This window comes from Canis aureus, chromosome 16 (genome assembly GCF_053574225.1).
Source record: "Canis aureus isolate CA01 chromosome 16, VMU_Caureus_v.1.0, whole genome shotgun sequence".
In the NCBI taxonomy this organism is placed as follows: domain Eukaryota; kingdom Metazoa; phylum Chordata; class Mammalia; order Carnivora; family Canidae; genus Canis; species Canis aureus.
This window is the reverse complement of record NC_135626.1, coordinates 62,406,132-62,422,390: the sequence shown is the minus strand read 5'-3', so window position 1 is coordinate 62,422,390 and position 16,259 is coordinate 62,406,132. Positions and strand designations below refer to the sequence as shown.

Below are 16,259 nucleotides of genomic sequence, written 5' to 3'. Positions count from 1 at the left end.
GATTTTATTTATTTATTCATGATAGACATAGAGAGACACACACAGGCAGAGGGAGAAGCAGGCTCCATGCAGGGAGCCCCAAGTGGGACTCGATCCCGGGACTCCAGGATCGCACCCTGGGCCAAAGGCAGGCGCCAAACCGCTGAGCCACCCAGGGATCCCCGAGACTGAATTTCTTTAGCAGATACGAGTGTGTGGCCCATCCGTGCAGCCTCGACTGTGCTGCGCTGTGTGTGGCTTTCAAGGAATTGGTCCATTTCTTCTAAATTGATGAGTTTACAGGCATCAAGCTAATATTTCCTTAATGTCCTTTTAATGTTTATAGGGTCTACAACGATGTTCCCTTTCATTCCTGGTGTAATTTGTGCCTCCTTTGTCCCCATCACTCTGGCCCAGGTTCATCAGAGTCACTGAGTTTTCCAAATAACTGGTTTTTGCTCTCATTGATTTTCTTTCGTGTTCTGTCTTCATTGATTTCTGCTATTATTTCCTTTGGTCTGATCGCTTTGAATTTGCCCTATCTAATTAATTAAGGTGAAGGTTTAGCTCATTGATTAGAAACTCCCCCCCCCTTTTTTTTAAAGTAAGCATTTAGTGTTATGAATTCCTTTAGAGGTAAAGCACTGCTCTTGCTACAGTTCATGAATGTTAGCGTTTTCATTTTCATTCAATTCAAAATATTTTCTAATTTGTCTTATGAATTGTACTTTACCCCATTCATTGTTTAATATCTGCGGATCTTTCAGAGATCTGTCATTGACTCATTACATTATGGTCTGAGAACATACTTTGTAGTATTTCAAGTTTTTTTTTTTTTTTTTAAGTTTGGGTTTACAGGACGGCCCAGAACGCGGCATGTAGTGACGCGCCTTCCGTGCACACTGGAACGGACGTGTGCTCCGCTGCGGGCGCGTCCGTCTGGCTGCCTGTCTCGGCGGGTGAGGGTCTGAGCTCCGACAGCCCATCAGTCCTGCCGTCCTGCCAGGCTTTGCTTCCTGTGCGCTGAAGTCCTGTGGTTGTGGGTACTCATCCTCGGTTTGAAACCTCCACCGTGTGACGGTGACGTAACCGTGCCAGCTTCCCTTTGATTCGTGTCTCCAGGATAGATTTCCCCATCTTTTAATTTTTTCCCCTGCCTTTATATTTGGAGTGGGCTTCTTGTAGACAGCATAGGCAGGCTTTCTTTTTTTGGTTAAATTCCAATTTGACAATCTGTCTTTAATTGGTGTATTTGGACTGTTTATATTTATGTAGTTATTCAGAATTGAATGTAGGGACGCCCGGGTGGCTCAGCGGTTGAGCATCTGCCTGCAGCCCAGGGCATGATCCCCGGCATCCCGGGATCGAGTCCCGCGTTGGGCTCCCTGCATGGAGCCTGCTTCTCCCTCTGCCTGTGTCTCTCGTGAATAAATAAATAACATCTTTAAAAGAGAATTGAGGGGGATCCCTGGGTGGTTCAGCGGTTTAGCATCTGTCTTTGGCCCAGGGCGTGATCCTGGGGCCCCAGGATCGGGTCCCACGTCGGGCTCCCGGCATGGAGCCTGTCTCTCCCTCTGCCTGTGTCTTTGCCTCTCTCTCTTTCTCTATGTCTATCATAAATAAATAAAATATTAAAAAAAATAAAAGAGAATTGAATGTAGATCTACCACTTGTTCTGTTTGTCCACCTGTGTTCCCCTTTCCTGCCTTCTTTTGGATTCTTTGAAAATCTTAGTATTCCACTTGACCATCGGACTTTTTGCTGCATCTCTGTATTTTTTTTTTTTTTTTTTTAGTGGTCACACTAGGGATTTCAACATACATGCTATCCTTTCACGGCTGACTGGGAGCTAACCGTAGAGGCCTTACCTCTGCCATGCCAGTTGTGCGTTCACAAGTCGTGTGTTATAATTTTTGCTTTCGACAGCACGTGTTTTTTAAAAACTTAAAAGGGAAAACAATCTTTTCTATGTACTCAGATATTGCCCATTTCTCTTCGTCCTCCATTCCTGAAGACACACATCTCCGTGTGGCATCATTTCCTGGCGGCCTGACAAGTGTCATTATATCTCCTTAGAGCAGCTCTGCACAACCAACTCTTACTTTCCCTTCTCCTGAGAGTGTCTTCGTTTTTCCTTCCTCCTCAAGGCATGTTTTCATAACTCACTGAACCTTGGGCTGACTGTTGTCCTCCAGCACTTTCAAGATCCTGTTTCTGCGTCTTCTGGCGTCTGCGGGTTCTGATTCACAAGCGCGTGTTTGGACTGTTGTTCCTCTGGGCAGGTTTCGTATCTACCTAGTGCCATCCAGATTTTTATCTTTGCTTTGTTTTTAGCAGTTTATGATGTGTCTAGGCACGGCTTTCTTTGGATTTACCATTTGGAGGTCACTGCAATTCTTAAATCTATAAATTGAGGTCTTCAAATGTGAGAAATTTTTGGCCAGTTTTTCTCCAAAAATTGTTTCCCCCCTGCTCTATTTCTCTTCTCGGGATTCTAGTAACATGACGTTGGACCTTCTCATCCGGGCTCATAGGCCCCCGAGGCGTGGGCTTGCCCCCAGACTCCCATCTCTTATCCAGGCTGGATTTCCTTTGGTCGATCGTCCAGCTCAGTCTTTCCTTGGATACCTCCTTTTTGCTATTGAGCTTGTTAGTTTTTTTTTTTTTTTTGGTTTGTTTTTCAGTTCTGAAATTTGCATTGTTCTTTTGTATACTATCTCCCCGTCAGTTGAGATCTTTCCGTCTGTTTCCAGTGTGTTTGACTCTACCTTCTGTGACATGGTCTTGATAATTGTGTTCACGTGTCTCATTCCACCACCTGGATCTCAGGGTTGGCATCTGTTGATTGTCATTTCCCTTGGAAACCGGTCACGTTTTCCTAATTCTCTGTAGGTGAGTAACTTGGGATTGTAAATCCGGCATGGTGGCTGCCGTGTTGTGTAGGCTCTGGGTCTGTCATAATCCTCCGGAGAACACTGGTTTTCGTCTCAGCAGCCTGTCACCCTGGCTAGTTTACGCCGCAGGTTCTGCTGCCTCCAGCGGCCAGTGTGGCGGGGCCTCCCCGTGCGTCTGTAGCCAGGGAGTGACCACGCAGAAAGCCAGCACCACCTGAGGCCCCTGTGTCATCAGGACAGTGCCCCACGCTCTGCCGTGTTCCCGATCCCCTCTGGGTAGGACAGGGTGTCAGGGAGACCCTCTGGGGTGGCCATAGATGGGGAGAGGGCCAGTGTCTCCCCAGGGCAGGGCACACGGGTGATCCAGGGTGCCCCCAGCTCATCCTGGGCGCCCCTTCCTCCCAGCTCCCCATCCCCTGCTTTTATACTTTCCATGATGCCTGTACTGGGGACAAATGTGTGCCCCACCAAAATGGTCCCAATGCCTCGTCCTCCCCCCTGCCCTTTCCTGTCCCAGCTCCCCAGGTAGTCCTCTCTAGTCTGATGGCCCCTGGTCCCCTTGTTAGCCCCTCCCACCGGTTTCCCTGGCCCCCAGTGATCTTGAGCAGGATACCAGCTCTGCCGCTGCTACAGACAACTGTAGTGCTCCTGAGCCCTATGCCCCATACGTTAGAATCAAGTGGGGTCAGGGTCAAGTCGCTGGGGTTTAGGGCCAGGGCTCAGTGCTGGGCAGGGTCAATGCGAGGCTTGTGCTCGCAGGAGAGGTCACCCCAGCTCCTTACACGCGTGCGTGCGCGCGCGCGCACACACACACACACATACACTAACAGGCGCTGGCAGGCCAGGCAACTTAGGGCCAGGGCTGAGGAGTCAGCTCAAGGTCAAGCTGGGTTTCAGGGCCACACCTTCCTAGGTAAACAGAATAAATGTGTAAAAAGAAAAAAGATGATTAATGGGTACATACGACCTAACTTCTTGGACTTTTGAGAGGATAAGCTTCCCTCTCCAACTTCTGGGCTATTTCAGAGAAGATGAGGGTGCCCCTTGCCCGGGGCAGGAGGAAGCCAATGATGCTGCAGGGTGCACGTCCGGGAGCGGGTGGTTCCCTGGGAGCAGGCTGGGCGGACCCGGGCAGGTTCCCTAGGTGCGCACCAAGAGGGCATCAGAGCCCTGACGCCCCACCGTGCAGCCCCACCATGAGCTGTGAGGGGGCCCAGTCAGTGCGCGGCAAAGGGCAGGCTTTGCAGACAACCCTGCCCCCTGGGTCCTGGTGGGAAGAGGGAAAAGAGGGGAGGCACCTCCCCTAGCCAGGCTGCCCAGGCCCTCCATGCCCTGGGACCGGCAGCTGCCGTGGGATGGGGTCACCGGATGGAAGGTCTCCTCCTAGCCTATCAGAGCTGCCCCCAGGGGCACTGTGCATCTTGGGGACAGGTGGCTGGGTTACCAAAAACAAATAGGGGGGCCCAGCCACCAGACTGGCACTGCAGTTTCCTGCAAAATCCCCCAAATTAGCTGGCAGACAGCCCCCTCCTGGCTAAGGCATGCATTACACCCCAAATCCAGGTTGAATTTTCAGCTCATCGCCCTTCTGGCTGCATCCCATCATGCCCTCAGAGTGAAGGGCACGGAAGCCCCCTCTTAAGTGGGACCCCCCCATCCCTCTCCTTGTTGTTGTCTGCTCACTCCCCGGGGCACTGGGACTCCAAGCCGGCTGCCCTCCTGGAGGTACGCCACTCCCTCACCCCAAGGGGTCTGAGGCCGCCTCAGTGAGTGAGCCCACGAGGGTCTGTCCCACCGGAAGGGGACAGGACACTGCCCCCCTGCACCCTGCTACAGGCAGCTGCCCAGAGGTGATGGCGGAGCCCCGCCGGGCGCACCGAGAACCTTTGCCTGTCCCTGCGTCCCCAGCCCCATGGGGTGTTGCCCCAGCAGGCGCCCTCGAGTGAATGCCCTGGTAGGGGCAAGGGCCTTGTTTCAGGGATGCTAGAGTACAGGAGCCACACTTTAACGCACCCAGGTGTTCCCATGGACCCCACGCCACACGGCAGCAGACCATGCAGGCATCGACTTTAATAGGGGGCTGACCTGTTTGGGGGGCTGGGAGGGTCCCCTTTCTGTTCTTGTTGGGAGGGATGTGTCACTGGGATTGTCTGAAACCAAGATGAACCGTCAACTAGGGAGCCGCAACCACCCTCTACAGCCTCTGCCCCACAGCTGATGACTCAGAGACGGCGGGTCAGAGAGCCCGGGGTGCTCGGCAGGGTCCCAGGCAGCGGGGCCGTGGCCACTAGAGCAGTCCCCGTCAGCACCTCCGGGGACTCCAGTGAGACCGCTGGCTCCCCGGGACGTCCCTCTGTGGTGTGGCCGCCTCTGCATGCACAGCCGCACGTGATGGGGACTGGTCGGGGCTCCTGCGGCCACCAACCCAGCAGGGGTACGACCGGCCCGATGCCCCAGAACGCCGACACAGAAGAGGAGAGGTTTCCAGCCCTGAACCAACGTGGAAACTGGGCAGGTCAGGAAGCCAGGCCAAGGCAGGGACTCTTCCACTGTGCTGCTGGGCTGCCGTCGGGAGCAGCAGGGAGAAGCGAGGGAAGAAAGGGCAAGGAAGCTAGGCTCCACGCGCCCTCCAAACGAGAGAGCGGGCTGCAGAGAAGGCAGCCCGTGGAGCCTCGCGGGGCCAGAGACAGAAGTGTGCTGGCACCAGGAGCGTTGGGCCTGCCTGTGGCTGCATGGGAACCACAGCATCAGAGCTGTGTTGGCCGGAGGGTCCAAATGTTGCCATTTAATCCAGAAATGAGAGCAAGACAGCAGCGCCAGGGCAACGCTCCGTAGAGTCATCCTGGTATCAAGCCCGGTGTGCGCCACGTTGCGCCGTCAGCACCTGACCGGCCTGGCCTGGCGCCGGTGTCCTGGGAGCCGGGTCAGGGCTGGCCACGCACCCAAACTCTGTGGGCCCCAGTCTCTGGGGAGTCCCTGCCAGTCCCACGCAAAGAGGCCAAGTTAGGAGGCTGCCACCAGGTCCACCTGCTTGGGCCTGGCCTTGATGGGGACTTTTTCTGTGGAGGAAAGAAAGAGGTTAAAAAAAAAAGACAGAAAGAAAAGAAAGAGGTATTTGTCAAGTATACAAGACCCCACCAGCAGAACTTCCAGAGAAGGAGGGGAGGTGGCAAGGAGCCAGGTGCCAGGGCGGTGGGCTCTGGGCAGAGCCTGTGGGGCTGACAGGCAGTGCCAGCGAACAGAGCGGTCCAAGGCTCAAGCACTCAGGGGCCTGGCGTGAAGGAGGAACGCAGAGGGGCAGAGAGAAACGTGGAGAGGCCAGCAGCCACGCAGGGCCCCTGTGGAGAGCAGCACCACAGGGCCGCTCGGCCCAGGGCCCTGCTATTTAGAGGACAGCTCGTCCTGGGCTGGACACGGCCTTTTCCCAGCTCTGCCTGTGGGATACGCCTGTCTGAACGGGGTTAGGCTCTTAGAAGTGCCCCCCCACCCCAGAATCCAGGCCCAACCCTCCCGAGTTGGCCTCGGCAAGCTCACCTGCCCAGATCTCCCACCAAGCAGGAAGGAAAGGACCTTGCAGCTGGGGGATTTTGCTTTGTTCTAGAACTCACTGTTTTCCAAAGCACAGAACAAGCAGCGTACCTGGTTCCTTTGTGGGAAGGGGCTCCGAAGGAACCTCTGGGAGCTTTATCTGCTCCTGCAAGAAACAGAAGGTGGAGGCTGTAGACACAGCCTGAACAAGACCTCCCGTGCCACAGCTCCAGAGCGCCTCTGAGACTGGAATGACCCCAGGGGGCTTCCTTGGAGATCCCTCGTCAGACCCTGGACAGGCAGGAGCACAGGCTTTGAAACAGACCTCAGTCTAGCACAAACTCTAGTTATTTTAGGAACACCAGCTGCAAAGCCAGAGTGGTGTACTCACATGAAGCCCGATGCAGGTGCTCACCTAAGGCCAACGACCACAATGGGCAGAGGCCTCCTGGGGGTCCGATCCCCTGAGCGACCGTGCCCCGTCCTTACCTGAGTAATTGCATTCAGCTCCTCCAGGATGGCATCTTCATCCTCCTGAGTGAAGCTTCCTGCCAATAGTTCGTCTATTTGCTGCAAAAGGAGGAGCAGAGATGAGGACAGTGGCCAGGCTGGGGCAGGGGGTACAGTGGCCCCTTGTGGAGGAAGGAGACAGCCCGTGGCTCAAGGCCCTCCTCACTTGAGAGAAGGTGACCACCAGAGGCCTGGGGGGCACGGCCCTCGAGGGTGGTCGCTGGGCATGCCCAGGCGGCAGGTGCGCTCGCCAGCTGGTGGAAGGTGGGGCCCCGTGACCCAGCAACACCAAGCGACACCTACCCGCTGGTACTCCACGGCTTCCTGGGTCTCCTCCAGTATCCGCTCCACTTCTTCTATGGACATCACCTAATCAGTGCAGAGCGTGGGGGTCCCGTCAGTGAGGCACATAACCAACCCCCGAGGTAAGACCACCTGGACTGCAGGGCACAAGCCAGGCCACGTGGACACACAGCTCTGGTCCTTTCTGCCGTGGGCTGGGCCTGCGCACAGAGGCTCCAGGGCTGTCAAGACCCGTCTCTTCAGAAGCCTTGAGTGCACTGCTCAGACTCCTGCTGGCCTCTGCCGCAGGCCTTCGGGTACCCCAACCAACCCTATCAGGTCCAGGTAGAAATAAGTAAAACGGCGTCAAAAACTTTCTCTGGGCAGCTGACTTGACTTCCTTTGGGTTCACAGTAGCTCCTTCGCTTGAGTGGCAGGCACAGCACCACAGGGACGGTCAGAAAACCTGGGAGGCCGTAGCGCCCCATGTAGCCCCTGCTGTCCACTCATCAGGAGATGGCCTCCCTGGGCCTCACCCTCCTTTTGCCATCCACCCCTATGCTGCTTCCTGGGACGAGGCTCTGGTCACCTCCTCCAGGAAGCCCTCCCAATGAGTTCATTACCCCGTTGGTGCACCCTCACCAGGCTTTTCTTCCAGTCCCTCGAGCATCTGCAGACCCAATTCATCGTCTCTGCCCATCACCCCATCCTCAGGCCAATACCCGAGTCTGTCTGCTCCCAACACCATCACCCTCTCCCACATTCCCGCCAGGCATGGACAGCTCCCGGCCGAGGTGTGAGCGCAGGAGCAAGCCCCGCCCCCCCTTTCTCTCTGCCCCCACCCTGCGAGGACCTACCTGGTGCATCTTCTTCAGGCACTCGTTTCCAATCTGCAGCCCTTCCACCACCTTCATTTCAATCTGGGTGAACTCAATGCTCTGGACCTGGGGAGACCGCAGCAGATCCGGCCGTCAGGGGCCCGCCTTCCCCACCCGCTCCCCACCGCTCCCGCTCGCCTACCATCGTTTCCAGGCTGCTGATCTGGTTCTCTGTCTTGTCCAGAAGCTGCTCCCGATACCGCTTCTTCTTAAGCAGCAGCTTGGCGCGGCTGCAGAGGGAACCCGAGCAGTGAGCCGGCAGCCGTAGCCGTTGGCCGGCCTTGCCCGGCGCTGACCAGCCTCCTGGGCCAGCCCACCCCCGGTGTGGAGCCTGTCCACGCGCAGCCTGCCCTGGGCCCCACTCACTCCTTCTTCCCGTCCCGCAGGAGCTGCCTCGCAATCTCCCGCTCCCTCTCCAGCTGCTGAGTGATCCTCTTCTGGTACTGCTTCAGCTTATCCCGCTGCTGCTTTAGTTGCTGCGAGAAAGCAGGCCGAGGTCAACAGCACGGCCGCCCCGCACCGGGCCCCGCGGACCACCCGGCACCCGGCCCGGCCAGCCTGGAGGTGCTCGGACTGCCGCCCCTGGCAGCACACCCACTGAACAGTTCTCCAAGGGGGCCGTGGGCACATGGTGCAGTATCTGGGCACGTCCGCGGCTGTCACGAGCCGGGTGCTGCTGGCCCCGTGGGTGGAGGCTGGGGATGCTGCTCAACGCCCTGCGATGCCCGGGATGGCCTCGACGCAGAGTGAGCCGGCCCCACCGTGCACGGTGCCAAGGTAGGGACCAATCTGCAGCCCTTCGCAGGGGGCTGATGCTCACAAGCGCATCTCTGCACGGCACTGCCATATCTGCTCTGGGGGCAGGCCAGGGTGCTGCCGGTGCCTCGAAGGTTCAGAGACAACATGGAAGGGCACCAGAAGGCACCATGCCCCCGGCCCCAGCGAGGGTTTGGGGCCTTCCGTCCCGGCTTCATTTGGGTAAACTGCGTGATCTCACCAAGCCCCTGGGACCCCCAGGTACTGTCCCAGAAAGGATGCATGGTCATTTACACATGCCAGTCAATGCTACCCTATTTTAGGCCATTCACGTCTCTTCCAAATTTCATTTTTGATGATGCTACGGTGAGCACCTGCAGCCACAGGGCATTTCTCATACATAGCATTATATCTTTAGGATCAATTGCTCTGAATTAATGAAATTAACTAAGTCGTGAGCTAGGTACATCCTTAAGACTCCGTATGGCTAGACACCACCCAGCAGTGTAGACGGGTCTGCAGGAGCCTGTTTGAGGGTCCCTCTACAGCACGTTCTCCCGAGGGCCTGGCCCTACTGCACCACGGGGCCTGTGGGTCAGGCTCTGTGATGGTGCCGCTTTCCTTGCTGCAGTGCAGGGTGCCCAGTCTCCTGGCCCCACGGCCCAGGGACAGCGTGGCCAGCCTGCCGCCCAGTCTTCTCAGCTCTGGCTGCCCTTCCTCCCCAGGACCTGGGCACCCACCCCCACCCCTCGGGCCACTGTCCCAGCAGGGTGCGCACAAAGTATCGAAGATGAGCCAAAGAAGCAGGTGTGGCCAGGCTGCCCCCCCGCTGTAAAACAAGGAGTGTCGGCAGAGGGTCACAGGACGGACGTACACTGGGCTCGGAGCGTCTTAGGAAACCATCAGGCGGTAATTTGTTTTAATGTGTGCAAGCCTCGTTGTTCCCCAAACTGAATCCCCAGCAAGTGGCAAGGCCTCCTCCAAGAGGAACCCAGAGGTGAGTCCTTAGGGGGAGACGACGCCCGCCTTGGGGGCTGCCCGGTGCCAGAGCAGCGACCAGCAGGGCCCGCTGCCCCCGCTGCCCCCCTGCTGCCCCCGCCCGACTTCCCATCCGGCTCCCGCTCAGCACCCAACGCTGTTCAGATCTTTAGGGACAATTGTGCCTGATTCTCCTTCCTCTGGGGAACTTCAGCTAAGAACCCGTTATGACATAGGGCTTCTGAAGCCAAGGTGGGAAAAAAAATCGTCTGTCGCTTGAATTCGTTTCTCTCTTGGTGCAAAAATAACGGGTTTTCGTTGCAGGCAGCTTAGAAAAGACGACATGCGAAAAAGTCAACTCCGCTCGCACTTAGGACCCCTCCCCACCCCCCCGACTCTCCACCTGCCGCGTCACTTCACCCGACACCGGGTCTGTCCGCAGCAGCGAAGTTTTCTACCCGGGGCTCCGCGGACTCCGCGGGCGGGAGCAGCAGTGGGCGCGGGGCTCCGGGGGCGGGGCTCGGGGGCGGGGCCTCCGCCAGGGGCGGGGCTCGGCGGGGCGGGGCCTCCACCGGGGCTCCCTCGGGCCGCGGCCCCCGCCCCCGCCCCCACCCCCAGCCCGGAGCGGAGCGGGACCCGGCGGGGCGCCCCCACCCCCACCCGGGACGCGGCCGGGACCTGCCCCCTGGAGCGCGCGCCCGCCTGCAGAGCAGGTGCGACCACGACGGCGCGGCCCCGGCCCCGGCCCCGGCCCCGGCCCCGGCCCGTCCAGCGCCCCCCCGGGCGCCTGCAGCGCGGGGCTCGAGCTCGGAGGCCGCCGCCCGGCCGCCGCGCCGCGGGCCCGCTCTCACCAGCACGGCCTTGTCCTGCTCGGTGACCCGGCTCTGCTTCTTGCGGCCGAACAGGTTGCCCATGGCGCCCCGGCCCGCGCCCCGCCCCCGCCGCCCTTCCGGCCTCCGTACTCGGGCCCCGCCCCCTACGGCGGCCGCGCGGGACCAGGCGCCGCGGAGGGCGACGCGCGCGGGCGATGACGTCCCCGGGTTCGAATCCGCCCCTGCGGCCTCGGCCACCGAGACACGAGGGCGCCGCCGAGGGATGCGCGCCGCGCGACCTCCAGGAGGCTCTGCAGGGCTCTCGGGCACGAAGGGGTCCCTGACGCCGCGGTCGGTGATGCTCTGTTCGGCCCGCGGCCTCCCCGCCGCCCCCGGGGCCGCACCTGACGGCTCCCTGTGCCCGGGCAGCCTCCGGCCCGGGCGCGGGGGGAGGGGTCCGCGGGGCCTCGGGGCGCGGAGCATCACAGCCCCTGGCTCCCGGGACGCGCTGCGCTGCGACCCGCTCGGCCGCCCCCGGGGACCCCGTAAACCCCAGCCCCGGGCAGCCCCGCGGCCCCAGCACAGCAGCCCCTGCCTCGCCCCTGGGCCAGGTGCCCCCCGCGGCCCGGCCAGCCTCGGCGCCCACGGCCCGCTGGGGAAGCCCGGCCGGAGGGAGGCCGCACCCAGAGCCGGCGTCCTTCAGTGGGGACAAGTCACCGCGTCCCGGCGGAGCGGGTCCCGATGAGCCGACCGCCGCGGGTGCTGGCTGGGCCCCCAGGCTGCTCTGGGCTGTTCTGGGCTGTCCCGGGGTCCGTCGGCCGGTGGGCACTGAGCAGCCGTGGGCAGCGGCCCCGGTTAGGGGGCTCCGAGTTGCTGAGCCCGCGGCCTCATCCCGGCTGCCGAGGCCACTTGGCACCGGGCCACCAGCCGGGAGGCAGGAGAAAGTGCTCATGGGGGCGACCCAAGTCCGCTCTGGGCCACGAGGCCTGGAGTTCTGTCCGTGGTGCCGGCACCGCTCTAGGGCTGCCCCATACTTCATCCTGGACCCCCTGACTGGCCGGGGGTCCCCTAGGGGGCCGCAGCCGCCTGCCGGGGCAGGTCCAGCCTTGCTAGGACAGCGGGGGCCTGCCTGCGGCGACGCGCGGGTCCTGAGGCGAGAGCCAGAGCTGGTCAGTAGGAGAGGCCGCCCCTGAGCCGCGAGAGGCACCGGGCCGCGGAATCCACCGCCCGCCCCGTAGGCCTTTATGTCCAGCAGTAGCGATGCCCCGCGACCTCCAAGGCCAGGTCACGAGGCGACACAGCCCCATCTCTCCGGTTGCGCACTCTGGAACCCAGGTCCGAGGAGCCAGCCCTGCGAGCGCCGCCTGGAGACTGGGGTTTCTGCCGGGGGCACAGGAGCTGGGACAGCTTTCCCCGCAGGCCCGGCCTCACAGTCGGAGCCACCAGCGCAGGGGTGAAGTGACACGATGGGGCGGCGGGCGATCTGAGGGCCCATCCTGCCCTCGCTTCCAGCCACCCTGGACCCGACTCGGCCGGAGGAGACGTAGGACTCTGTTGGGGACATCGCGCCAAGCTGGATGATTCTGTCCACGGCCGGGGCCAGCATTCCCACACTGTGCACCTTGCTCGGGTCTAGGGGCCCGACCAGCTGTCACGTCCTCCACGGATGCTGGAGGTCCCATCACGGTCCCTCGTGACTGCTGCTCCCACGAGCCCCTCCCTCATCTCTGGGCCCGGCCCCTCCGGGTCCCCAGGGGAAATCAGGGGACCCAGTTGTGATGGCAGCACCTCTACCGTCATCCCTGGCCCACAGACAGCTTCTCAAGCTTGTCTCGCCAAGGGCTGTCTCAGGGCCTCTGCAGGCTGGCGTGCTTCGGGGACACAGTGAGGGCCCCAGGGAGGGGGCCGCACCTGACAAGCTCGCACCGCGTCCTTATCTCCCTAAACCCCTGCGCTGCCCACCCGGGCGCCCCCCGTGGCTGCGGGTTTGAGCCAGCAAAGTCTCGGTATTCTCGGGGTGGGGTCCCGAGGACCACCAGTGTCCCGGTAGTGACTGCCCACGTGAGGGGCTGTCCCCGACAGGCAGGAGGGCCCCCGGGCTGGCAGCTGGCTTCGGGGCTTAGCTCGGGGACCCGGACGGGGACTGGGGGGGGCGGGGACAGGGATGGGGGTGAGGGGCACGGTCCATCCTCTCCATCTCCATCCTCAGCCGTCTCCAGGCTCCGAGCTGGCCGGGCGGGCGGACACCCGCCGCGGGCTGTAGTCCTTGCAGCGCGGGGCGAGGCTGGGGGAGCGCTTCCCGGACACCGCGTCCCGCCCAAGCACTAAGGTCTCCGGGAGGCCGCCAGCTTTTCTGATCTGGATCCGCCCTGGCCCTGAGAATGTAAAGATGTGATCTTGCCCCTGGGCGGTCAGAGGTCGCCAGCGGGCGCCAGCCCCCACGCTGTGTGCAGCTGCCGCTCGGGCTCCCAGAACCCGGCCTCGGGAGCACCTCGGCTGGCGGTCACAGACGCGCTTGGCCACGTTGGCGAGCACAAGTCGGCTGCCCAGCCCCTCGCAGGCTGCGTGGTCTCTGGGGCCGCCGTGACAAATTGCCACAGACCGGGGGGCGGGAACCACAGAAACGCGTGGTCTCTAGGCCTGAAGGCGGGAAGGCAAGGTGTGGGCAGGGGCCCGAGGGGGTCGCCCTGGTCCGCTGGCGCCGTGGCTGGTCCTTGGCCTGTCCCTTGGCCTGTCCCTGCAGCCACCTGCCTCCGGCCGCCCTGTCTGCGCGGCTGTGTCCAGATTTTCCCACAAGGTCCCTGTCATACTGGATCAGGGCCCACCCAGGGGCCTCTTCTTATCTTGATTACCTCTGCAAGGGACCCTACTTCCAAGTTAGATGACGTCCAGAGGAACGGGGGTTAGGACTTCAATAGCTGCATTTCCAGCGGACGCAGTTCAACCCTCGACACAGCGATAAGGTCACCACTTCTTATAACCTATTCTGGGTTTCAGCCTTCGAGGCTCTCTCCTGGGGTTAGAGGCTATGGGAACCCCCGCATCAGCCTGCTTCACTCGGGGCACCTCTCGGCATTTCAAGCCCAAGGTGTGTAATGCAGGGTCAGTGCCTCTAAACCAGCGATGGGGTGGCAGGAATGAAGGTGGGGGGCCCATCACTGGATCTTGGGGACACCGAAACTCCGCAGCCCTAGGGAACGCGAGGTGTCGGAGAGGGCGGCCTCCGTCCCCGGCGTCCTGTCCCCTCTCACCTGCCGCGAGCCCCCCCCCTCCGCCCCCGGGTGGCCTGCGGCCCCCAGCGGGCTTCGCTTCATTTCAGGGGAAGCATGGAAAGTAGCCTGGAATCCCGATGTGGTGGCCCCCCGGGGGGCGCTGGTAGGAAAACACGGTCCTCGTGGGGGGCACCGGCAACAGGGCCGCTGGCGGCTCCCCCGAGTGACCCCAGGCCTTCTGGAGCAGGCGACAGAAGCTGCACCTGAGACGCGGGGAGCCGGCTGCGGGGACCACCTGGGACTCGGGGCCCCCGCGGTGCACCTGCTGCGCATCCTCCGGCCGCGCTCGGATTGGCCGCCCTCCGCGGGCCAATCGGCTGTGGCCGTGGGAGGGGCTGGAGACTGATTGGCTGAGCCTGGCTGCGGTGCGCGCAGCGGGCCAATCCGCGGCGGGAGGGCGGGGCCGCGGGGCGGGCGCTCCACGCACGTGCTCACCACCGTCCCGCCCGAGGCCCGTGGTCGTCGCACCTGCATGTGGGTCGTGGGTCCTGCGGGCACCGAGCCGGGGTGGCGGGAGCGGTACAGGCGCAGCGCCGACGGGGCCCTAGGGCGTGTGAGGCGTTGCCAGGGGTCCTGGGCGTAGGGTGCAAGAGGCACAGCAGGAAACGGCGGGAAATGCGGGATGAGCCAAGGAATCTTCTGGAAGAAGTCAGAAGAATCTGGGCAAATTCCCAGGGACTGGGTGTGAGCCCAGGAGATGCTGGGGACCCAGGTCAGGGTGTTGGCCCGTGGACGCTGGAGCGGCCCTGGGGGTGGGCCTGTGGGGGCCCCGGGGCAGGCATCGTTGGGGGGACTGGGGAAGGGAAGCGGCTCTGAGAGGTCTGGACTGCAGGGGGGAGGCTGTGGCGGGAGGCCTGAGGGGCTGCAGGGGGTTGGCCCGAGAGGGGCTGCAGGGGGAGGCCCGGGAGGGCCCAGGAGGGGCTGCAGGGGGGAGGCCCTGGGGAGGCCCGGCAGAGGCTTGGTTTGCAGGCCCCGCGGCAGCGGAGCCCCGGGACCGCAGCAGGTCAGGGGCCGAGACACGTCATTTGGGGCCTTGAGGGAGGAACGGACCCGGGCCGAGCGGGGCGGCGGGGCACCCACGTCCTTGCTGGAAGGTGGGCGGCGCTGCGCGCGGGCAGCGGCGAGCCCCGGGCGGCCACGCGGTGGCGCTGCAGGACAGCCTGGCGTCGGGGCGCTGCCTCCCCGCAGGGACCGCCGCCCGCCCCCGCGCCCCCCGCGCCCCCGCCCCTTCGCAGGCCAGCACCTGCCACCCAGGGGGCCGCGGGTCCAGGGGTCCTCGCAGGACGGCGGGGCCGCGTGGAGGGCTCCCTGGCCGGGTCCCTGCCCGGGGTGGGCAGCTGGGCGATGCCCTCGGCGTCCTGTCCGCGCCCGATCCCGCGCCGCGGCCGCCCGCCTGTCCACCCGCACTGGGTGCCTGCCACGTGCAGGCCCTGCTCTGGGTGCTGCCCGGGTCTGCGCCCGGGGGGGGTGGGTGCTGAAGACCGGGTCAGGGTGCCCTGATGGGGGCCGGGCACCGTGGGGCGGCGGGAGCTCTGGCCCCGGGGCAGGGCCGCGCTCACCTGGATTCGCTCAGGTGGCTCAGCGGCTCCCCGGGGGCAGGGCTGGGGCCGGGAACCCCCCGGGCGTCCTGGCGAGCGAGGCGCAGGGTGCAGGTGGCCTGGTGTCCCCGCGGCCTCATGCCCCCCCCCCCCACTGGCACAGACTTAGGAGAGCCCCCTCTCCGCCTGCGGGGCCAGATCCAGACCCAGACCCAGACCCAGACCCTCCGAAGCCATGCCCCAGCGTGAGCTCGCACCTCTGTCTTGGGGTTTTGTGTTTCTTTAGGTGGAATCCATGTCACATAAATTCACCATTTTAAAGTGGATGATTCAGGGCATGTGGTGCCTTCGCGATGTTGCGCCACCGCGACGTCCCACAGCTCCAGAACATTCTCGTCACCCCTGCCCGGCCCCGGGAACCACTGGTCTTGACATGGGTTCTGCGGGGCCGGGAGCCCGGATATTTCTCTTTTTTTAAGATTGTATTTATTTATTTTTTAAATTTTTATTTATTTGTGATAGTCACAGAGAGAGAGAGGCAGAGACACAGGCAGAGGGAGAAGCAGGCTCCATGCACCGGGAGCCCGACGTGGGATTCGATCCCGGGTCTCCAGGATCGCGCCCTGGGCCAAAGGCAGGCGCCAAACCGCTGCGCCACCCAGGGATCCCCAGCCCGGATATTTCGTAAAAGGACAGCACGTGGCCGCGCGCCTGTCCCCTCCCCCGGCCAGCCCAGCCCGTGGCAGGTTTGCCACTGGCTTCGTGCGGTCAGACCTCGGCCTGTGTACCGGGTGCCTTGGGGACTGCGTCCCGGCTGTGGCGAGGAGCGCTG

At 62.3% G+C, this 16,259-nt stretch overlaps 1 protein-coding gene across 1 annotated transcript; it reads right to left on the bottom strand.

Moving 5' to 3' along the window:
* Positions 1–4,923: 4,923 nt before the first annotated feature.
* CHMP6 (charged multivesicular body protein 6) lies at positions 4,924–10,765 on the bottom strand. The gene is made up of 8 exons (XM_077854550.1): positions 10,657–10,765; positions 8,438–8,547; positions 8,214–8,301; positions 8,051–8,137; positions 7,215–7,280; positions 6,891–6,971; positions 6,513–6,567; positions 4,924–5,932 (listed from the first exon to the last, which is right to left on the bottom strand). Exons 1-8 carry the CDS (start codon positions 10,717–10,719, stop codon positions 5,877–5,879), a joined length of 606 nt encoding a protein of 201 aa, XP_077710676.1. The 5' UTR covers positions 10,720–10,765; the 3' UTR covers positions 4,924–5,876.
* Between the last annotated feature and the right edge of the window lie 5,494 nt (positions 10,766–16,259).

Excerpts from the sequence above, each read along its gene's own strand:
- CHMP6 (XM_077854550.1), bottom strand. The coding sequence starts at position 10,719 with ATGGGCAACCTGTTCGGCCGCAAGAAGCAGAGCCGGGTCACCGAGCAG. Across the intron at positions 8,138-8,213 it reads TCAGCAGCCTGGAAACGATG|GTCCAGAGCATTGAGTTCAC; the intron begins GTAGGCGAGCGG and ends CGGTCTCCCCAG. Across the intron at positions 6,568-6,890 it reads AGCTGAATGCAATTACTCAG|GAGCAGATAAAGCTCCCAGA; the intron begins GTAAGGACGGGG and ends TGTTTCTTGCAG.